The sequence below is a fragment of the Gigantopelta aegis genome, chromosome 11 (assembly GCF_016097555.1).
Source record: "Gigantopelta aegis isolate Gae_Host chromosome 11, Gae_host_genome, whole genome shotgun sequence".
Taxonomy (NCBI): Eukaryota; Metazoa; Mollusca; class Gastropoda; order Neomphalida; family Peltospiridae; genus Gigantopelta; species Gigantopelta aegis.
This window is the reverse complement of record NC_054709.1, coordinates 1169069-1193596: the sequence shown is the minus strand read 5'-3', so window position 1 is coordinate 1193596 and position 24528 is coordinate 1169069. Positions and strand designations below refer to the sequence as shown.

At 36.7% G+C, this 24528-nt stretch overlaps 1 protein-coding gene across 1 annotated transcript in view; it reads left to right on the top strand.

The window, feature by feature from the left end:
* The first annotated feature begins 3065 nt into the window (after positions 1–3065).
* The window catches only part of LOC121385271 (INO80 complex subunit D-like), a 29990-nt gene continuing 8527 nt past the window's right edge, over positions 3066–24528 (top strand). Inside the window, exons 1-8 of the mRNA XM_041515876.1 lie at positions 3066–3294; positions 5745–6018; positions 6727–7982; positions 17961–18069; positions 19292–19522; positions 20409–20512; positions 21464–21597; positions 22962–23130. Coding sequence (XP_041371810.1) covers positions 5780–6018; positions 6727–7982; positions 17961–18069; positions 19292–19522; positions 20409–20512; positions 21464–21597; positions 22962–23130 — 2242 coding nt within the window. The 5' untranslated portion in view covers positions 3066–3294; positions 5745–5779. The remainder of the gene's footprint in view (positions 3295–5744; positions 6019–6726; positions 7983–17960; positions 18070–19291; positions 19523–20408; positions 20513–21463; positions 21598–22961; positions 23131–24528) is intronic.

Genomic DNA, 24528 nt, shown 5'->3' with positions numbered 1-24528 from the left:
TCGAAACCCTTACTTGCCCATGCTTAAAACAAATTGAAATGTATTTTCTAGGGGAGCATGGACCCATAAAAACTTCGCTCAACACAGTCTATAACCCCAACAACGCTGAAATCCCTGCACACACGCCTTGGAAATCCGCTACATTTGTTTTTAGCAAGGGATCGTTTATATGTACCATCCTACAGACAGGATATCACATACCATGGTATTTTATATACCCGCCGATGGGGATCGATCCTAGACTGACCGCGCATTTCCAAAAAAACACCTTTTTAGGTCTAAGTAATGAATAAAAATAACATAGAGTCTTGAAAAATGTTACGTAAATCGAACACAGTACCCTCTTCTTCTACCCCTAGAGCGTTACGTAATTAGTAACACCCCTTGCATGTAACGCGTATGCCAACAGCTGGCCACTGTCAAAAGTCAAATCCCCCACCCACCGACCCCTGGAAAGGCGTTGTACCATACCTCTATGGATATAAATATGTTTTGGAGATATGAGACGACCCCTCAATCAAGACAGTTAAATTTGTTCAAAAATTGCGAAATCTCACGTGATCTCTTGTTGGGGAATTCCATACTTGTGATAAGCCAATGAAAACCGCGATCGGTAGGAGCCCGTCAAAAGTGTCCCACTTTCGAAGTACTGGCTTTGTTTTTGACCTGGATAAGCCAGCGTAGTGAAACCAATGCGGAGTGCGGCGTCATATATGTACCAAACGTAATTGGATTTTCTGTTCTATATGCTTAAATAATAAAAATATTCCGGATACTGCCGCTTTAAATTGTAACAAGAGAAACAAAAGAACAATAAAGAAAAGGGTGAACGGTTTTATCAGTCAAAACGTTTGCCTACAGCAATTCAATGTTGGACTGTTTTATTATAATATTAAACTGTGGTAGGCAAATATCTTTCTTTCCTGTCTATACTTATTGTTGCGCTTATATCCAATTAAGGTTCAAACACGATGTTCTGGCCACACACATAAGCGTACAACACGGGGGGGGGGGGGGGGCGACAACTACCCCCTAGTGCTGGAGCAAATCCACAAATTTTCCAAAAACCGATGGAGATATTAGAGTATAATCAGCTGGCCTAAAACCATTTTACTGTATATTCACAGTATTCTACTCATAAATATAAATTGTAATCTACGTAAAAATGCGTAGTGATTCGTTTGCAGTAAGTCTAATGCTAATATGAATAAAATTCTTGTTATCCAGATTAGGGCTTTTTGGCTTAATTCGAGCAAAACCTGCCCCCATCCCTCTACAAAATTAAAAATGATAGCCCGTACACATCTCAGCTATCTGGACTGTTTGGCCAGGACAGTGAGTTAATGGCTAACTGTTAGTGGTTAGTAAGAAAGAAGTCGGTGTAGCGGCCTTACACCTATCTTTTAATTAATTACTTACATGCCCCCCCCCCCCCCCCCGCTTCCTACGCCAGTGCACCTACAATCTTTCCCACAAACACAACCTGAGTTAAAACTATTAAAGCGATATTCCTGAGTTTGCTGCATTTTGTAAGGTGTTATCGACTATCAGAGACTTTTTAACAATTGTAATTACATATCAAATATATTTTTCTGCATAAAATATTAGTGGCTGTATATTAAACGTGTTTCTGATCATTATAATATTTGTACTAGGTTCAATTTCATCCTATTTCTAAAAAAATATATAAAAATAATTCGTACGTACGAAATTATTTGAAGACAAAATCCAATTTGGGCTTCTTATAAATATTAAGATGACCAGAAACAAATTGAATATACAGACACTAATATTCTAAACAAGAAAATATATTTAATATGTAAGTTTAATCGTAGAAATATTTTATTAGTCGGAAACATCTTACAATGCAGCAAACTCAGGAATATCCCTTTAAACCATCTAAATGTATTGTCTGTACTCTCCCCCTCCCCGAACACCCTCCCCTGGATCCGCGCCTGAATATTCAATTTTTAAAATATTTAATTTTGGAGTTCAGCGGCGGATCTACATTTTGTGAGTTATATTATTTTATTTATTTTTCCTTTTTAACATTGGATAATCCGAGGAATCACTTCGCCCACATGCCATTAGGGTCCCCTTGAATGGATTTTCTGGAGCCGCTAATGGAGTTGACAACTTTGGGGTTTTATGGACAATAGTTTGATCTGAAATTAATAGCTCAAATCGAAGTTAGTTTTCAGGGAATGTTTCTAAATGCATATTCTAAAATAATAATAAGAAAAGGTAAATAGAAAACCCCCCAAAAAACAAGAAGAAGAAGAAGAAAACAAAAGCAATTATAAAAGTCAAAAGGAATATTATTGTCTTTTACGTTTCTATGGTTGCCCAAATGTCTCTATATGTAGGTTAACAAACACTACATTGACACTATTCCCCGCCAAATATCCCACGCAATTCGACCAATAATAATGCTTAGATCCACGGTCCCGTTATAGGTCATCCAATAAAATCGCTGGATTGCGAGTTGTGCTTGGATTGTTACAGAATCTACTTGTGTCCTAGTTTCAGTAATTTTAATTGAATGAAAAAAAAGTTATTTATGCCTATGTTTCAACATTTATGGCATGATGCTAATCTATGATATCTAATGTATATAAGCATAAATTTTGGGTGGTGATTTGTAACCTAAGATATAGAGAAAATAAACGTTTTTTGAAGCCTGTCAAATGATGGCTATGATACTAAAAATAGACCAGACCATAGCGTGTGTTGTAGTGGGGTCTGCGGTCTCTAGCTCAAGGGCTGGTTGGCTTTCACCGGCACTACTTGCAGTTACATCAACTACTTATTTTTCTTTTAATGAATGATGGGTTGTACAAATTTAATTGTAGGCTTCCATTTTTATGAATACTTTTCACAAAATGGCCGTAAGTGACGATAATTGTCAGATGGTAAATTTCTATGGCGGGAGAGGAATTTTCATTTTTCTGGCGGAGGGATGTTAGAGATAACTCCGCGTCCATGTTTGACACACTTTATACCTTCTTTAAAGTAATTTATTGCGATATAATGCACATTTTGTGGTCTTTTATACCCAAATAAACTCAAATAACTGAAATCATGTCAATTGCAATCCAATATGGGAGTACGAAGTCATATAGGAAATGTCGAGAACCGCATATCTCCTATAGCGATGGGCTTTGTTCAGTGGTTAATAAATAATCGCATACTTCACACGCTGTCGTAGAGTCGGCCATATTGTGTCAGCCATTTGCAATGTGAATTATATATTTTAAAATCGGATCAAAGAAATGTTTTATCAAAAAGGGGAAGGTAAGCCACGTTTCCTGGGTCCACATAACTGTCCGAAATGATACGCGGCCTATTTTTATCGTACACGAACGGGTTCTCCGGAAAATGACGTTACAGCAGGTGCTCGCTTGCGCAAGTTTTATAAATAATTTCCTGGTTAATATTTTGACAATATATCGGAACTAAAATACAAAAGACAATACTATTGTGGTAGATATGTTCCTTTATTCAATATTAATACAAAAATACAACATTTAGAAGCTTTTATTTCCGATAATAACATGAAACGTAAGCCGTAATTACGGCACTGTCAGTGACAATATTGACATTTCAAAATTGTTTATAAAATTGACATTATCTATCATAGAATTGTATTAATTTCTTCGGCATGTAGCATTTTATTAGAGTAATAATTTGTTTTATTAATATAATACTAAACTGTCTCAATTTCTGTCTCATTATCAGTATTTTTTTCTTGACAATGAGTGACATTTCAAATTTGTTGACAATTATTTAACAATTCAAATGTAACCACCGATGGCTTGAAATAATACAAATAAAATGGCCTGTTATTATTATTATTATATTTTTAATGTAGCAGGTGAAAAATATTATGTCCTTGTAAGGAAATAAATGTGACCTGCAGGAAATTAACAATTTGCAATGAATGGAGGGCTTGGAATAGTGTGAAAATTAGAACCTCTGATGTGTATTATAATGACAATATGGAAATATAACTTTGATTATCCTGAGTTTGTAGGCAATATTAAACAAATTTGCGAAATAATTTATTTCTTTTCTTTTACATAAACTTACAAAAATTACAATTTACTTATATTGCTGACTGGAATTAATTTTGCATATTAAGCTTGAGATTATATGATAAAGATCGAGATTATTACCCATGTGTTTTCCAGTATCATCAATATCATATATTAGGAATAAAAATAATGTATTAGAGGCTCGCATAATACAATATTTATTTCGAATACAGGGTGACTAACCCAATAGAAATATATTTTCTGATATTTTAATTTTATAAGCGTGCAAACAACCTTTTCAAAACGATAATTTAAAGCATGCGAAAACACTATTTTCATAAAAATTATTTAAACAGCACAAAAAATGCCACATTTCACATCTTTGCAAAATAACAACAACCAAAGAGATACATAAGTCATAACAATAGTATTCAGTAGTAAAAGTGGAAGACCTTATTTACTTCTTGTTAGTCATAGGTCTACTTTATGTTTTTCCAGTAAAACATTCTAAATATGTTCATCAGTGTAAATAATGTTACTTTACCTAGTACAGCAATTGCATTACCTCCCCCCCCCCCCCCCCCCCCACACACACACCAAAAATCATTAACCCCCCACTTTATTAGCAAATATTGTATTACAGTTTCACTTCCACCTACAGATTGTCATCAATTCTGGAATTCCGGGTACATGATTAAAATGTTCCCTGATAGTCAGATTTTACCCCATATTTTTGTTAATAAAGTGCTTATTTGAAAAATACTCCACAGTAATTTCAGAAAAATGTCTGATTAAATCAGCTATAGATATATACAGGGCTTCTAGAATTTTATACAAAATCCACTAGCTACTGGATCAGTGATTTTTTAAATTTATTAGCCATGATTAAAAATTCACTAGACCTACTTTAAATATATACAATTTTACTAATAGAAATAATCAGATATGTCACCTAAAGAGGGAGATAGATATTAAAAACCCTTAAATTGGGGGTGGGAAGATGGGGCAGGATATTCATATTTACAGAATAGACTTAATGCAGCATTTGACAAGATTTTATTTCCACTAGTCGTCAGACTAGTTATATTAGTTATTTACTAGCTCAACACTGAATATCACTAACCATGGCAATGTGGCTACCAGAATCTAGAACCCCTGATATTCGTAAAGTCGGGCTTCATAGCTAGCTTTAGGTGAGCAAAACCTCTCGCCAAATTATCTCATTTATTATAAATGAAAAACCCACAGTTATTTTTCCAACGAATAGGAATTATTACATGCAATGTTTTCACCAAATTAAAATAAAATTTGCACTTGACAAATTTGGCAAGTGGCTGAGTTACCTTTGGGGATTACTCATAATAATTTTATCCAGCCATTCCTAATTACTGACTTAACTGTGTATTGCTGACCACTTTTCTTTTTTTCTTTTTCTTTAAATAATATAACTAATTCATGTCTCACTCTCAGTATGTAACGGTCAAATTTGTTTTTAAATTACATGTAGCTGTTAAAATCTGCTAACAATTTTTCTAAATTATTATGATGTTCTGCTATTGTTGTCAAGTGGAAATGTTATGCTTTTCAACCTGTAATATAGGAGTCGTGGAAGCACTAAATCGTGCTAACTTAGCAGCCTGGTTAAATTATAATAATGATAAAAAAATATATGTACTGATCGCCATTTTAATTAATGAATTTTACTTTCAGGAGGTTGCCACCGAAGCCTTCATGCCGACTAACCGATGTGTCAGCTTGCTCATGACATGTACGAAGGCAAGAACATACATTATTCGGTCGTCGACAACAAGCCCCTATGTTCGTTTAGCTCAAAACAGTGCAATCAAAGGCGACTAAATGGATTTGGTTTCTGCGTGCGCCACATACTGGAGGACCCAACGGCTCCGTTCCGAAGATGTGCGTACGTTGCCAAATCCAGCAATCAAATGTGCACGCAGGCCATTCCTAAGCACGAGGAGAGACGGTACGTGTGTCATTTAGAAATTGTGTAGTGTTTTTATAACTATACCGAGTGCAGGGTGTAGTGCAGTGGTAAAGCTCTCACTTGATGCGTGGTAAGTCTGGGGTTGATCTCAGTCGGTGGGCCCATTTGGGGGTTTTCTCGTACCAGCCAGTGCAGCACGACTGGTGTATGAAAAGCTGTGGTATGTGCCATCCTGTCTGTGGGATAGTGTATATAAAAGATCCCTTGATGTTAATCGAAAAGAGTAGCTGTAAATAAAAATGTGTTGAGTGCATCGTTAAATAAAACATTTCCTTCCTTTAAATTGGTGGTAACAAGTACACTTCAAGGGATTATTTTTGTGCTTTCACAAATAAATGTGTTCCAGGGCTAGCTCTGGGTCAGAAAATTTCGCCAGTTTATGTATTAAAACTTCAAAACTTGTAGAAACCCAGAAATATTGTAACAAAATATCAATTATTACATAAAATTATTTCGCCTAATTAAAAATTTAAATTTGCCAATTGGTTTTGAAATTCGCAACTGGCGAATTTGGCGAGTGCCAGAGCTAGCCGTGGTGTTTGGCATTTAGTTACCAATCTAGCCTCTATATTACCTCGCTACATGTAGCTCACATTTACTAGACACTTCATTTCTTGGGAAGATCTTGATGAAACATGCATTTGCCAATATTTTTTTTTACCAATTATTACTTTTTATAATTTACAGGTACTGCAACAATCACATGCAGGTGCTTGGCATGTTGCCAAGAAAGGAAAGGAAACCAAAGAAAGAAAAAGAAACGAACACAGTTCTAGATAATCGCCTGCCCTTCCGTGATCGAATGAAATCAAAAAACAACATGACCAAGCTTAAGAGTGAAATGCTGCGGAACAAGGAAATCTCACTGGATGACCCAGACGACCCTTACGCCTTCCCAGATCCTGTCAAAGACACTCCGCTGGTTAACAACCAAACTGTCGGTGGTCTGCCTCTGAATGAGGCATTAAATTCTCCCGTGTTGCAGTCGAAACCCACTCAGGGTGGCACATCATCCATTGCAAGACTCTATCCAGAGCTGGCGGAAAAGCTGGAGAAAATCAGACCAAAAATTGAACCTCGTGTTGTGAAAGAAAAAGGCAGAATAAGAAGTTCTCGGACAATGAACAAACTGCAGACGAAAATAGCTCAGAACAAAATCAAAGACAAGTTGCGCAAATCTCAGGAGTCCGGCTCAAACGCGTCTGTGAGTCCTGCGTCGATGCCGAGTCCCGACCAGCGGGACATGAGTCCCGGCGTCATGCAGCCGAGTCCGTTGTTGGAAGGGTCCACGCAGGCATCGGGGGTGGCAGGTCACGCGGCTGTGCTGCCGGGCCCAGTGACTGGTCTGCCCTGCGGATCCACAGTGGCGGGGCCTTCTCCCCCTAGCATCTCAAGCCAAAGAACGGTTGTCCCGAGTTCAGCAGTGGTGAACTCGCCTTTTGATGGTGCTGCTTCTCGTGAGAGTGTTAAAAATATTACGGGCTTTCAACAGACGTTCAATCACTCATCAATATCACAAAGACTTCTGTCGTCTCACATTCTGCCGCCACCTTACCCGGGGACAGTACCCTTGTCATCGTCCCAGACACCCCTGCCACCCATTACTGCTCCTACCGTCTCTGCCCCCGTACCTGCTGCCGTGAAAAAGGTTTCCACCTCTCCTCCGCAGCTGTCAACTCCCAGTGTATTACCTCCACCGGATCCAGTTGTAGAACAGCCGTTGCCACAGTTACCCCCGCCACCACCATACGTAGCACCCCAGATATCTTTACCAGTTTCTACAGCATCTCCTAAAATAACAGTATTATTAACACGGCCTCAGCGGTTGAAAAATATTTTCAGTGCAAAAGATGCAAGGACGTGTTTAAAATCCGAGTCGGCTGTGAACTACTATTCTTTCTATGCGAAGAGGAAACTTCAGAATCGATATTTAATCAATCACGGTGAGTAGAAGTTTAAAATTTATTTGAAGTTGATAAACAGTGATAGAAATAAGCAGAATTTTTTACTAGTCCACTGGACAAATACATCTTGAAATTTATTTCTCCGTCAATATTTTTACTTGCGTTTTATTCAAGTACCAGGATGATGTTTGTGATTTCTCAAAATGAAACTGCACTGAACGTTTTTACTTAATCCACTGGATAATCACCAAGACACATTTTGCTTATCCGAATAGATTTTCAGTTGTCGGGACAAATGGACAAGTGCTTATTTTGATCACTGATAAATGTAATCTGTACTTGTCACAGGTTATTACCCATATCTAGTTAAAAATATCTTGGTACGTGTATCCAGTGTTCTCCAACTTTTATGCGACCAGGTTGGCAGACATGTGAGGCCTTGGGCCTCACAAACGAGTGGACGAAGTCCATGAGGGGGTGTGAGCTCGCACCAGAAAATTTTGTAAATCTTAAGTCACAAAAGGTGCTTTTTTTCTGGCATTTAATAGTTGATTTAAATAAAGTTAAACCATAATCTATCTCATGATCTGCCGCACCGGCACCGGTCACGCTGAAGTAGTAGGGCCTAGATGATCATAGGCCTAAATGTGTGCGGTCAGTGGGCTAATCTCACCCGGAAAAGTTTGAAAATAAAAGCTCATATAGATGAGATTTCCTGGCATCTGGGGATAGTATTTTGCCGTCTTTCATTGCATAAAATATTATTCTCGATTTTGATAACAGTTCTGTAGGCTTTAAAAATCTAAACATCAATCAAGAAAACCCAATGATGAATGGCATTTGAGCATAAATATGCAAGCGGAGCTTACTTTGGTAAAAGATAACCTGACCTCTGGCTTATAAAGTTAATTTTAGTAGCGGTTCAACCATCCGCCATGCCCGCCAGTGTTTCCGTGATGAAAGTGCATCTATCGGCCGACGTCAAAATAAAAGAAATGAGGATGAATGTCATTTTTTATGTACATGCCCACAATTCACCATTATACGGAACTCATTTTTAAATTCAGTGTGGCCCCACCTCCATTGACAACCGCATCAGATTGGATGCAGCGAGAAAGGTCGGCAGGTCAGTGGCCACACGCCAAAATGCTCATGCTGCACGTGGTACTTTGTGGGCTGGGCTTTATTAAACTAGACCTACGTCAAATTCAGTGTTCTCCAACTTTTATGCGACCAGGTTGGCGGACATGTGAGGCCTTACACAAACGAGTGGCCGAAGTCCACGAGGGGGGAGGGGGTAAGCTCGTGAGGGGTTCGTCCCCTCTCGCACCGGAAAATTTTGTAAATCTTAAAGTGCTGTTCCAGATGTATGATGTATTGAGCTATATCAATCAACATATTATTTAATATGATTAGAAAAAAAAAAAAAAAATGTAAACAAATTATATACCGGTATATTTTCCATTTAAAAATATTCCCCTGAAAAACAGAACCAGCTGAATTCGTTTCAGGAATTTCCATAAGATTTGATCCGTGACGTCACGAAGGGAACCCCTTTCGATAGTCGGCGCCATTGTTCATTGCTTCTTTTGTGTTTATTATGGTTAAACGGAGTGTTGTTGGCGGCTGTAGCAATACAAAAGCCGATAAATTTAGTCTTCACGCATTTCCTAGTAATGTTGCTGTGAGAAAGCTGTGTGTGAATTTGATTAAAACAATGTGGAAATACTGGACAGGAAGAATGCCGGAGACCGTTGCGACAGAAGACACTTAAGTTTCGATTCGTTGTCGGCTTAAGCGAGATATAGGAATACCATGTGTTATGGCTTTTAAAAAAAGATGCCGTACCAACAATTTTTCTGCGACACAAAACAAATGACAACAAGCCGACGCCATCCACACCGAAATGACCTTGGGGTGCATATCGTCAATGTCCCAAATTGCATTATGCTTTCAACTCCGGTCAGTTTATTTTCTCATGCACGGTTCGTGCAATCATCGAGATCCGATTTGTTGTCGTTTGCATCTCGTTCATTTGTGAGATTTTTCTTTACAGTTCGAGAACATTAAAACAATAAAGTACAGGGCCCCATTTCACGAAACATCGTAAGTTACGTCTGCTACTAGCAGTTATGCCGGCCGTGCGTTTACACTTGTTTGGCATCAATTTCACGTAGAAAATTACATCATTACGGAAGCTGGAGTATTTTAAAGACAAAAGAAAATGAAATATGTGCTCTTCTAACTATATTTGTTGAACTATAATAGTAATAAGAATCGTAGATTTACGTTTACGTACAAAACGTAACTTACGATGTTTAGTGAAATAGGCTCCTGACAAGTAAGTATCTATAGCCTAGTCCATCCCATCCTACAAAATTTTTGGGTTTTTTGGTAAAAAAAAGAAGCCAATTTTGTATGCATCTTAGAAAATAATCGGATCAGAAATAAATGACTTGTAAATTCCATAGTATGAAAAAAGGCATTCCCTGTAAAACAGACTATAAATACATTAAATTAATTTTACTATACCTTCCCACAGAGAAAACCTTTTTTCATACTATGGAATGTGCTATACGTTATTTATTTCTGAGCAGACTGTTTTCACAACTGCACACAAAAAATAGTATTGTTTTTTTATTTCCAAAACACTTTTACTCTTCTTTTTTTTTTTACGTCAAAACTAAACTGAAATTATTCACAAAAAAAAAACATCTTCATAGATGGATGGGACGGACTAAAAGTCGTTTTTGTTTATTTCTTAAAATTAAAATAAGTTATGTATTTCTGAGCAGACTGTTTTCACAACTGCACACAAAAAATAGTATTGTTTTGTTATTTCCAAAACACTTTTACTCTTTTTTTTACGTCAAACTAAACTGAAATTATTCACACAAAAAAACATCTTCATAGAGGGATGGGACGGACTAAAAGTCGTTTTTGTTTATTTCTTAAAATTACCGATATCGGGTCCACTTGACTTGTAGAATTCAAGAGTTATTTATCGTCTTTTCTACTACATCACAAGTATTAGAACATACAGTGTAGCAAAATAATTCGCACGAAAAGCTAAAGAACAAAACAATAATAAAGATGTTCCAGGTTCAAACTGATAAGGCATTATTTGTTGTGTTGCACAAATATTAGTCCAGTCGTCATTACTACACTATTCATCATCGAAAGAAGAATCGCATGATCATTGAGCTTGGCAATCGCTGTCGATCCCATCTCGTGGTAGGTTTCTGTGAAGCGCGTTCCCTTCGTGACGTCACGGCTATTTACAGGCAAAATGTTTTTACCGAGAATTTTACTCGGTCGTTTCCGGCAGTGTTCTACGGGAGTGATGTTTTAATACTTTTATGGGGCATTTTCGTAATTATTGATTTACATATCGGTGTAAAATATTATTGCAATGAATTAAGAAAGCATTTAATTGTGGAATTTGAAATTTTAGTGTATAGTCTGGCACAGCACTTTAAGTCACAAAAGGTGTTTTTTTTCTGGCATTTAATAGTTGATTTAAATAAAGTTAACCATAATCTATCTCATGATCTGCCGCACCGGCACCGGTCACGCTGAAGTAGTAGGGCCTAGATGATCATAGGCCTAAATGTGTGCGGCCAGTGGGCTAATCTCACCCGGAAATTTTTAAAAATAAAAGCTCATATAGATGCGATTTTCTGGCATCTGGGGATAGTATTTTGCCGTCTTTTATTCTCGATTTATGGTTTTCAACATGCCAACAGCCAGCAATAGACAATTCCTCTGCATGAAATTTGCCCGGACCCATGTCGATTACTCGCAAGGACTAAGATTTACTAAAAATCATAATATGCAAATTGCCAATGATGAAGTGACGGGCGGCTGTCTGTAAAAAATTACCGCTTCCTGATTGGATTAGAGTAGCCAAGCTGTTGAGAGGCAATCTACGTTGCACCGCTGAGATGTGCCGCTTGTATTAACGACTCCCGCTTTATCACTGCTGTTTCCTGTCATGGATGGAGGAGCCGGCCAAGGCCGGCTCTTGTGTCCACGACAGGCGTGCGCTACAACAGCTTGTTCTGAATGTGCACGTAAAACCCTATGACATGACATGACATCACTGCTGGATATTGGGGAGGCCCGGTTTTAATTTTGTTCGACACGTGGACATTTTGCGACCGGTATATCAGTGATTTTACCACCTGAAATTTTCAGCAGGGATCCAATCAGATTCGTTCTTACAAATGTGTTGAATTACAATATTATTATTATATACTCCCAAGTCCAAGTACAGGCTAAATATAGCGATAGGTGAATAGAACTGACGGAAGTTTTTTTCATCATAGCGGACTGATTTTCGACTTGGCGGAATTTTTTTATCAGCTTGGCGGACCCGTCTGCGAAAATTTTCAGCTTGGCGGCGCAAATTCTCAGCTTGTCGGGTGTACAAGCCGCTTACTGGGGTTGGAGAACACTGGTCAAATTTCACATGAAGGGTAGAACCATCACAGAAATCGGTTAAATCGGCGATTAATATCTATGTTATAAAATCAATAAATTACTTTTGGTATCGAATTCGAAATAAAAATATTTTAAATAGGGCCTAGGCTACATACCTTCATCACAGCATTTATAATCTATCCAGGGGTACTTAATACGGTAGGCATTTGAAAATGTTGTCCGATGTTTGCTGACTGGGGGGTCTTCTGACGAAGGTCGTTTAGTGCCGGTATTAGGGAGGGGCCTTGAAGCATTATCGTTGGTACATGTAGGCCTACGGATAAATCCGAAAGCGGACAAATCTTTCTTCCCTGCCATGATTAAATATTACGTCGGTATAAATGATCAGGACGCAATGCGCCAGTCTGTGCAGGATTTTATAGGGAGTGGTCGTGACGTCATATCGCGGTAAACTGCATGCTGACGAAACAAACCAGGGATCGTATAGGCCTTGGAGTAAAGGAGGGTGCACGACGCTATTTGCAGTACAAACAATACACTACGAGCATTCAGACATGAAGCCCGAGCTTTCTTCAGTAGGTCCTTTGGTTTCTTCAATAGGTCCTTTGATGTCTAACTTCATGCAATAAATTTTCTAACGTTATTTAGGAGATAACCCTACTGTGTTTGCGGACGTATATCAGTGGTTTTACTGTCGCAAATTTAGTTTTATTGGCGACGTGTTAGCAAATCGGAAAAGACAGTAGGGTTATCCCTATTCTAATTAAACTGTTTACTGGTTGATTTTAAATAGGAAATTGTCACATTTGTAGTAAGAATAAGCCTATAAGGCCAAAAAAAAAAAGAGGTGTGTTTCCGGTCGACCTACCGTCCCTACGACTTATTTGTCTCATTAATTTAAGGAAATACACCAACAGTGCATACCAATACTACTACTACTATGACGACGACGACAATAACAATAACGATAACGATAATGATGATAAATAATAATAATAATTATTATTATTTTTATTATTATTATTATTATTATAGTATTCAATTTAAAAAGAAACAAAAAAAACCCTATCTACCTACCCTAATTTTTTGGGGGATGCAACCAGAAACACCAATTTTTTGGTCATTAGGTAGCCCATTAACAGACGATGGGTGGTCGGACAGTTAGCGGCTCGAACATAGATGTGTAATTTGACATATTTAATCTGCTCTCAACGACTAATAAAAAATAATATGTTCATTTCTGACATAAAAACTTCTCAGTATTTAACGACTTCTGTACGTAATATGAACGCTACAGAAATTGTCTTTATGATGTCATTACAAAACAACCCTGTTCCTCACTTAACCTACGACTTATTTCTGCCAGAAAATTTGCGACCGGTATATCGGTGATTTTACCACCTGAAATATTTAGCAGGGATCCAATCAGATTCGTTCTTACAAATGTGTTGAATTAGAATATTATTATATATACTCCAAGTCCAAGTCCAAGTACAGGACTGGCGTCGTGGCAGGCCATCGGTCTACAGGCTGGTAGGTACTGGGTTCGGATCCCAGTCGAGGCATGGGATTTTTAATCCAGATACCGACTCCAAACCCTGAGTGAGTGCTCCGCAAGGCTCAATGGGTAGGTGTAAACCACTTGCACCGACCAGTGATCCATAACTGGTTCAACAAAGGCCATGGTTTGTGCTATCCTGCCTGTGGGAAGCGCAAATAAAAGATCCCTTGCTGCCAATCGGAAGAGTAGCCCATGTAGTGGCGACAGCGGGTTTCCTCTCAAAATCTGTGTGGTCCTTAACCATATGTCTGACGCCATATAACCGTAAATAAAATGTGTTGAGTGCGTCGTTAAATAAAACACTTCTTTCTTTCTTTCCAAGTACATGCTAAATATACCGATAGGTGAATAGAACTGACAGAAGTTTTTTTCGTCATAGCGGATTGATTTTCGACTTGGCGTCATTTTTTTTATCAGCTTGTCGGACCCGTCTGCGAAAATCTTCAGCTTGGCAGTGCAAATTCTCAGCTTGGCGGGTGTACAAGCCGCTTGTTGGGGTTGGAGAACACTGTGTATCAATTTTTAAGGGTCCCTTTTTGGTCAATTGGGGGGGGGGGGAAAACCTGTTTCAAATACCAAAAAGAGATTTTCAAGAATAATATGAATACACTGATCAAATTAGTGTTCCCATGAATTTTATATATATCTTCAAGATATAAAGCATTAAAAACTATATAAAAACAATTGTTTTATTTATTTTAACAAGTTTCTCACTGTCTTTTTCATTGGTATATTGGTATTCCTAATATTTAGTACAAGTTTGACATCAATAAGTTTATTAAAGATGGAGTGTTTGCAGGGCTCGACCTTAAGTATTTGTCTCCCACGACAATTTTAAAAATATATTTACATCGGTGCACCCTTATGTTATTGCAAATTCATTATGGGAGGGGGTAGTTAAAAGTTGGGGTAAAATCAAATGTCTGATATTGCATTACGCTAATGTTGAATAGTCCTTTGTTTATCTTGTGTCCATTTAACAATACGTAACGCAATATCTTGCAGTTTTAATACCCCTTTCCCTTGTGTAATGTTTTGTGACTCTGAGACCATCCCCACTCCTGCAAATATATTGCATAACGCTTGTCAACATTCCCCGCCCTCATGTCCCTGTCAATCGATTCAATGTCATGATGATTGTGAGATTACGTTTTGGCATGAGTTCGACCCATACCCCCTTTCAGTGGTTTGTGTTAGCTTTAAGGTTAGGTTTAGGGTTAGTCTTAGAGACTGATAGAGAGGGGTAAGGGTCAAACTCATCCCATAATCTCCCGAGTGCACGTTGCGTACCGTGTATTAGCCGACTTTTGAAGTCTAGAAATACTTTCCAAAAGAAGTCGGCTTATACACGGAGGCAACAAATTGATTCATAAAATTCTGATCGAAAACACTCCTGACCTTGACTTACAAATTTTGATCAGACCCTTACAGCCTTTCACAGCCTATGTAACAATAATTTGTGCACAGTATAAATAAAACACCCCATCATGCAGTATTATGTAGGTTTTTTTCTTTAATGCATTAATAGTTTGATGAATAATAATAAAAATTACTTGTTTTATTGTCATTTCAATGGTAAAAACGTGTTCTGCCATCTTTGTTTGACACCTCTGTCTATATAATTTTGTAAGCTCTTATTTGATTGAATCACACAATTTTGTGTAAACAGCTATGGACCACAGAATCATTTCTTTCTGTGTGTAAGAAAACGGGGATTAAACATGCCTTAATGAGTTTTTTTATTTGCTGTCCAGTGAATAATCGAATTACTTATGCATGTGCAATGATATAGAAGCTATTTCATGGGGGTTTTGGAATACGATTTTTATGTCAACGAATGATGTGTAAAAACCATATTTTCACGAATTGCGAAGCAATGACTGAAAATATGGTTTTCACACATCACTCGTTGACATAAAAATTGTATTCGGAAAAACAACATGAAATGGTCTATTTATTATATATACATATTTCCTAATTTTTGACAATATCTTTCGCTCTTTGGTAATATCTTTCACTTATCCTATCGAAAACACGTAACGTCGTGATATATTTCTTCCTATAGAACTTTGCCAGAAAATTTACTTTACCATAGACTTTTAAAAAGAAATTTGATTAAAATTTATCGTTATTAACATTTATTTAACAATACTGCGGTGCAAACATACCTGACAAAGCGATCCTCTAAAAACTCCCACAAAAACAAAACGAGTCGAACGCCGTTAAATTCTTACACTTACTCGATGACACTACATTGTGTCATCATTATTTAGTTTCGTATTCAATTTATTTTATATATTTTATCGTAATTGCACTTTGTATCCCGTTTTTATAGGTACAGCTGTTTAAATTACATTTTTTATTTTTCAAATACGATCAGATGCATTGGTAATAATCAAATTTAATTTATACGAAGAACAGAGACAAAGGGAGATAATTTAATCATGCACTTTTACAAAAAAGTAAATACGACTTCTATATTTTCACTGTAGCTAAAATAAAGTGAAAATACGACTTTTCACAGGATATGACTTATGGTTTCTGTAGATCTATATATTTCATTGCTATGTATACAATAAATGTTGTTAAGGTTGAATCGTTTATTTTCTTATGATTTATCGGTGCTAAATTAGTTTTGCACAGCATGGAAGACGTTGGCATTGTGATAACAATTATTAAAGGGGAAGAAAATATAATGAAAAAGAAAAGCACATGTCTATTTGTTGACAGTATAATTGAAATCAATACAATGTACAACTGGACGAAATACGACTAAGGCTTATACACGAGGCTGATAATTTTGTACTTGATATTTAGGGTCAAACTAAGGTCGGCTTATACATGGAGTCGGCTAATACATGGCAATATACAGTAATTCTTGCATGGCCCCATTATTCAATCGTAAATAATAAAGAAATAACATACTGCTGGTCGATAAATGTTAATTTTGACCGGATCAACTTTATTAAGTTTCAATATCTATAATACGCAATCTAATAATCTCACAGGAGAACTATTACATTGTAACCGTGTACAAATTTAGCAAATTTTGTTCTCATGTTACTATTTTTGTAGTAAAAACTCAGATTGTAACCTGTAAGCCACATCAAAAAATTCCAAGACGTCAGAAATTATAAGCACATAGATTAATGTATTTCCATTAAAATAAAGAAAATATTAATGTACAAAAATGTATGGATAATATTTTATTACCCATATGGGCTCAAATATACAGGGTAATATTTTTTCGATCTCTGCACAGTGTGCAGATTGCTTCTACAGTCACTGATTGGCTGGCTTAAAAATCACGACGTTTGGTTGGTTGCTTGCTATGGCCGGAACTTCACTTCCATTCATATAATGTTTCCATTCTTGAGTCAGATTACACATACGTTATACGATCTACAAAGATTTACAAAAACCAGTGGACTCGTTTGTTTCGTAAACATGAAATGGTATATTTTCATAAGCAGCGGCTTTAGTAATATATAAAAATAATTATTTTCAAATGCAAATACTGTTGTATTATTTTGTACTGTAAACATTTGGCTGGGAAAAGAACGCCGTTATGCTATGACGTCACTTATATTACATCATGTAATGCGCGTAAGATTATATGACGTAATGGCTGAAAGGTGATAGTAATAAAACTGCTGTCAAAATATGTGAAATGTAGTATCCAATTTCAAACCACTTATGGCAGGACTAGCTCTGGCACTTGCCAAATTCGCCAATTGCGAATTTTGAAAGCAGTTGGCGAATTTTATTTTAATTTGACGAAATAATTTCATGTAATAATTTTTTTTTTTTTAGAAAATAACTATGTCTGCACTTTTTTAAGTTTAATGGACAATTTGGCTAATTGTTTTGCTCACCCAGAGCTAGCCCTGTATGGTCTGGTTTGTTTTTATTTCTTCTTTATTATTTGTTTGTTTTCTGGCAAAAAGCCTGATTGCTCTTATTAAACAGTCCGTTTGCTTTAATATGAAGTTGTTTACGTTTATTTTAATAAGGTTTGTGCAGTTCAGATGATGAGGCTAGTGAAGATGAAGATGTGGAAATGTTGCCATGGCAACCGGAATGGTTTTCCGCTTCATCAGACGAGGAGAATAACGAAGATGAGTAAGTATTGGATATATAGTTCCACCAGTCTGCACATAACACACACAGACTTACCTAGACATACACACATAGACTTACCCAGGACTTTTTCAGGGTTTCTGTCAGAGGATACAAATCGTAAAATTTTGTACCCCAAAATCGCATTGATATCTTGCCTGACATCACGCAAGTCGTTATATACAGTGCATTCCCCAATTCATATTTCCGACCATTTTGTACATTGCACTCCCCGAAAATAATAATGGCACAACAGGGAATAGATTAATTGAGAGTACGGCAGCTTTAGTTTTTCATTTTTCAATGGAAAATACCTAGGAATTTTGAGTTGAAAAAGTGGATAATGACAAGTATTTTTACTTGACAACAATGGCGAAACATTACAGTCATTTTCAGGAATCGATAGCTGATTGTGACAGCTAATATGATAATAAATTTGTATGTTGTACCGACAAAGAAAATCACAAAAAACTTCTGGTATCCCCACCCCCCTCCCATTTATTGGGAATAATGGACATAAATACTGGCGCATGGTTTAAAATACCCGTATGTAAATGCAATTTGTTTGTTTTTTCCTATTTTATGTATTTGTGAAAATATTTCAGTAAAATTTATAACTTTATAACCTCTCAACGTGGTTTTTGTTACAAATTATTCCAGTAGTCAGAAGGTTAAGAGAACTGATTAAAATTTGTCAAAATACATGAAATGCAGTGTCTTATTTTAAATGATTTCAAATCCATAAGTACCATGATTGATTGATTGATTGATTTGTCATTTATTTATTTATATTGGTTGATGGTGTGGGACGTAGCCCAGTGGTAAAGTGTTCACTTAATGCGCGGTCGGTCTGGGATCGATCCTCGTCGGTGGGCCCATTGGGCTATTTCTCGTTCCAGCCAGTGCACACGACTGGTATATCAAAGGCCATGGTATGTGTTATCCTGTCTGTGGGATGGTGTATATAAAAGGTTCCTTGCTCCTAATCGAAAAGAGTAGCCCATGAAGTGGCGACAGCGGGTTTCCTCTCTCAATATCTGTGTGGTCCTTAACCATATATCTGATGCCATATAACCGTAAATAAAATGTGTTGAGTGTGTTGTTAAATAAAACATTTGCTTGATTGATTGATCTGTTGATTTATTTTTTAATATATATATATATTTTTTAGATTGATTGATTGATTGATTTATATTGATTATTTATATTTTTTATTTCCCAACAGTCCGGAAGATGACCTTCCTCTTCACGTGCGAGCGACAAAGCTGGCTCTGCTGCGAGCACGACTTCGACGCCAGTGCAATCAATCTCGGACCGCCACGCGGAGCAACACACGCGTACGCAGGACGAACAACCAGGCGACTCTTGCGCTCGTCAAAGCCATCCGTGACAACTCGTGTGCCGCTCTCAGAGCGCTGTGGAAGATCATCAAAATATCACACAAGCCTGTAGACAAGTTAGTATAACATGTCTGGATTAGAGTGGAACATAGAGCTTTTGTGATTTTAACATGGAAAATATTACACAAGCCTGTAGACAAGTTAGTATAACATGTCTTGATTACTGTGGAATATGGAGCATTTGTGGTTTTAATATGGAAAATATCACACAAGGCTGTAGACAAGTTAGTATAACATGTCTGGATTAGAGTGGAATATCACACAAGACTGTAGACAAGTTAGTATAACATGTCTGGATTAGAGTGGAATATCACACAAGCCTGTAGACAAGTTAGTATAACATGTCTGGATTAGAGTGAAATATCATACAAGATTGTAGACAAGTTAGTATAACATGTCTGGATTAGAGTGGAATATAGAGTGTTTGTGGTTTTAATATGGAAAATATCACACACGCCTGTAGACAAGTTAGTACACAATATCTTGATCAGAGTGGAAAAAAGAGCATACATTTGTGTTTTTAATATTGAAAATATCACACAAGCCTATAGACAAATTGATACACAATGTTGGGGTCAGTATGGGGCATGTATTACTTTAGCAGTGCTCTCAGAAGGCTTGTTAATATACAAAAATACTAGTTGTTTGAACAGCTGGTTGAATCGGATTTCCATTTGTCTTGGGATTTTTTTATTGGTTTGCTGGATCTATATATTCCAGACAGTGAGCTTTACTTGAACAGATCAGGGCTTCTAGATTATGGTAGTCCCACTTCCATGGCTAGTGATATTCAATTCTACAAGGCCTGCAGATGATTAAATATCCATTATGATCTAAGATTAGTACTGCTAATACAAGTAAACATGGTTCGTAATAATACAGAGCTCTGTCATGTTTTAATATCGTTTATTTGTTCTTTAATCTGGACTGTTCTATTTTTAGGTACAAGAAACGCGGCTTAGAGCATCGTCCGTGCCTCATCAAGGATAGCGAAGACGTCCAGTGCAAAAACCGGGCACTCCCGTATACCAACCACTGTTTAAAACGTATCCTTTACTTTCTAATTCAACATGTTTGTAAGAACACACACTCCCATATACCAACCACTGTTTTAAAACGTATTCTTTACTTTCTAATTCAACATGTTTGTAAGAACACACACTCCCGTATACCAACCACTGTTTAAAACTTATCCTTTACTTTCTAATTCAACATGTTTGTAAGAAAACACACTCCCGTATACCAACCACTGTTTAAAATGTATCCTTTACTTTCTAATTCAACATGTTTGTAAGAACACACACTCCTGTATACCAACCACTGTTTAAAACGTATCCTTTACTTTCTAATTCAACATGTTTGTAAGAAAACACACTCCCGTATACCAACCACTGTTTAAAATGTATCCTTTACTTTCTAATTCAACATGTTTGTAAACATACACTCCCGTATACCAACCACTGTTTAAAATTGTGGGATGGTGCATGTAAAAGATCCCTTGCTACTAATTGAAAAATATAGCGGGTTTTCTCTCCAAGACTATATTTCAAAATGACTCAATGTTTGACATCCATTAGCCGATGATTAATAAAGCGTTAAATGTGTTCTAGTGGTGTCGTTAACGAAACAAACACACATTAGCAGCTATTGCTAACAATATTGCACTAAAAAGAGCATACTTCACTCAGAACAGACAACAAAACCTTTTGTGGCCAAATTAGTGAGATCTAAAGCCCTTCAAATAACAAGTAAAATGTTTGTAAAATATAGTGGAACAGATCCAAGGGAAATAATTTCATTATCTACACAGAACCTGTGGGTAATGTCCCTTTTCTAAGAGGTCTTTGTAAAAAGCTAATAATGGGCACTGAAAATCCTTGAACTTTTGCCTTCAAAAGATTCCATGAACCCAGTATTGAGGGAAGATCATTAATATTATTTTCATTTCTTCTATTGCGTTTCTGTGACGATGGTTTGACATTCTTGACTGTTTGAAGATGTAATGTACAATGTTGAACAGCAGCTGTTTGACTACTGCACAGCCAAGTTCGCAGACAACACGCAGTGCTGTGTCCCGGTCTTCGACATCCGCCACGAACTGCCGCTCTGTGCCGAGCATGGAGCCAAGGCTGTAAGTGTCAAATAAATAGCTTTACTTGTTCATTACAACAAGTCTGTGTCTCTCTACTTGCCTATTACACCAGTGCTATAAGTGTCTCACAAATATCTTTTTACTTGTCCGTTACATGTCTCACAAATGTCTTTTTACTTGTCTGTTACGCCAAGCCTGTAAGTGTCTCTTAAATATCTCTACTTGTCCATTACAACAAGCCTGTGTCTTTTTACTTACCCGTTACACCAAGCCTGTAAGTGTCTCACAAATATCTTTATTTGTCCGTTACGCCAAGCCTGTAAGTGTCTCACAAATATCTTTACTTGTCCGTTACACCATGGCTGTAAGTGTCTCATAAATATCTTTACTTGTCCATTACATGTCTCACAAATATCTTTACTTGTCCGTTAAAACAAGGCTATAAGTGTGTCATAAATATATTTACTTGTCCATTACATGTCTCACAAATATCTTTACTTGTCCATTACACCAAGGCTGTAAGTGTCTCATAAATATCTTTACTTGTTATTTACACCAAGGCTGTAAATGTCTCATAAATATCTTTACTTGTCCGTTACACCATGGCTGTAAGTGTCTCGTAAATATCTTTACTTGTCCATTACATGTCTTATAAATATCTTTACTTGTCCGTTACATGTCTCATAAATATCTTTACTTGTCCGTTACATGTCTCACAAATATTGTTACTTGTCCATTATAGGAAGGCTGTAAGGGTCTCAAAAATATCTTTACTTTTCCGTTACACCCAAATAAATTATTTCAGATCTTTCATGATTATAAGTGTACAAACCATATTCATTTTTATTAGTACTCATAAAAAAATAAAAAAAGATTTTGTAAGAAATAATTAGGAAGACAGGAAAACTATATTAACATGCCCATATCCACTGAAGGTTCTGGCACACCCATCATGGGCACGAGTCCAGGACAGAAAGGGAGAATTTGGTTTGAAGGCATACATATAATTTGGAATAAATTAGTAAATTAAAAATATATTAATTGTAATTTACGCCAAAATATGGAGGTGGGTGTTATTTAAATTACTTGCATAGTACGAATATAAATACTATTGAATTGCATGCCATTTTAGAAGGCCAGCTAAAAAATAAACATTAATCAACCTATTGGCCTAGTAGTCGTTCCCTGGCGGACAAAGAATGGATTAGGCTTTCTATCCAGTCCAGAGGAAAGGTTAAATGAAAGTGTTATCTACTTGGTAATGGAAATAATTAATGAACATTTGAGCATTTTAAGCATATGCTACTATGAATAATTACTACGTTTGGCTCCTTGACATTTAAATTCTTATTCTGACATATAAATTAATTGTTAAATGAAATATTTAGTCATTTGATCTGCAGGATAACTATCAAAAAACCCTCCACATGGAGAGCCGGAAACGCCCTCGCAAGAAGACAAAGCCCCCAGCCCTGACTCGCCCCCCGCGCAAAGGCAAAAAGAAGAAGAAATCTCGCTACGTCCGTCCACAGAAACCGGTCCCGGAGAGTGGATCTCAGCCTGAGGAAACTGGTTTGTAGACTTTACTGTACGCTAGGGGAGGGATTGACTTTTTTCTCGTTCCAACCGGTGCACCACAACTGGTCAAAGGCTGTGGTTTGTCCTTTCCTGTCTGTGAGAAAGTGCATATAAAAGATCCCTTGCTGCATTAAGAAAATGTAGCAGGTTTCCTCTGTTGACTACGAGTCAGAATTACCAAATGTTTGACATCCAATAGCCATTGATTAATATATCAATGTGCTCTAGTGGTGTCGTTAAACAAAATAAACTGTAAAACAAAATAAACTTTTACTGTATGCTAGGAAATCATTGATTTACTACACCAGGAAATCAGTTTACTATACCAAGAAATCATTGATTTTACTACACCAGGAAATCAATTTACTATGCTAGGAAATTGTTAATTTACTATATTAAGAAATCGTTTATTATTTAATTAAGCTAGGAAATTGTTAATATACTACACTAGGAAATGATTTACTAATTAATTTACTGTGCTAGGAAATTGTTAATTTACTTTGTTAACTACACAAGCAAATAGTTTATTTACTGTGATAGGAAATCATTGATTTACTTCACTTAGAAATCCTTCATTTACCACGTTGAAATTTTTAAAATTTACTACACTAAGATATCATTAAGTTACCATGCTAGGAAATTGTTCATTTACTATACTAGGAAATTATTTGATCATTAATTTACTATGCTAGGAATTTGTTAATTTTCTTTATTCATTTCCTATGCTAACTACACTAGGAAATAGTTTATTTACTGTGCTAGGAAATAATTGGTTAGTGCAGTAGAAAATTCTTCATTTACTGCTCTAAATGTTTTAAAATTTACTACTCTTAAGACATCGTTAATTTACTATGCTAGGAAATTAAATAATAAATAATTTACTATGCTAAGAAATTGTTTATTTACTTCATTCCTTTACCATTGCAGTTTATTCTTCTAATTGTCGTATGCTTTGCCTAAAAACACTGATGTGTACTGCATCATTCAGTAGCCTGGAAACCAAGTGTGATTTACTCGCACTCATTTTCTCAAACCGGCGTCGTGATTAGGCCATCAGTCTAAAGCCTGGTAGGTACTGGGTTCAGATCCTAGTCGAGGCATGGGATTTTTAATCCAATACCGACTCCAAACCCTGAGTGAGTGATCCGCAAGGCTCAATGGGTAGGTGTAAACCACTTGTACCGACCAGTGATCCATAACTGGTTCAACAAAGGCCATGGTTTGTGCTATCCTGCCTGTGGGAAGTGCAAATAAAAAATCCCGTGCTGCCTGTCGTAAAAGAGTAGCCTATGTGGCAACAGCGGGTTTCCTCTAAAAAAAAACCAGTGTCAGAATGACCATATGTTTGACGTCCAATAACTGATGATAAGATAAAAAATCAATGTGCTCTAG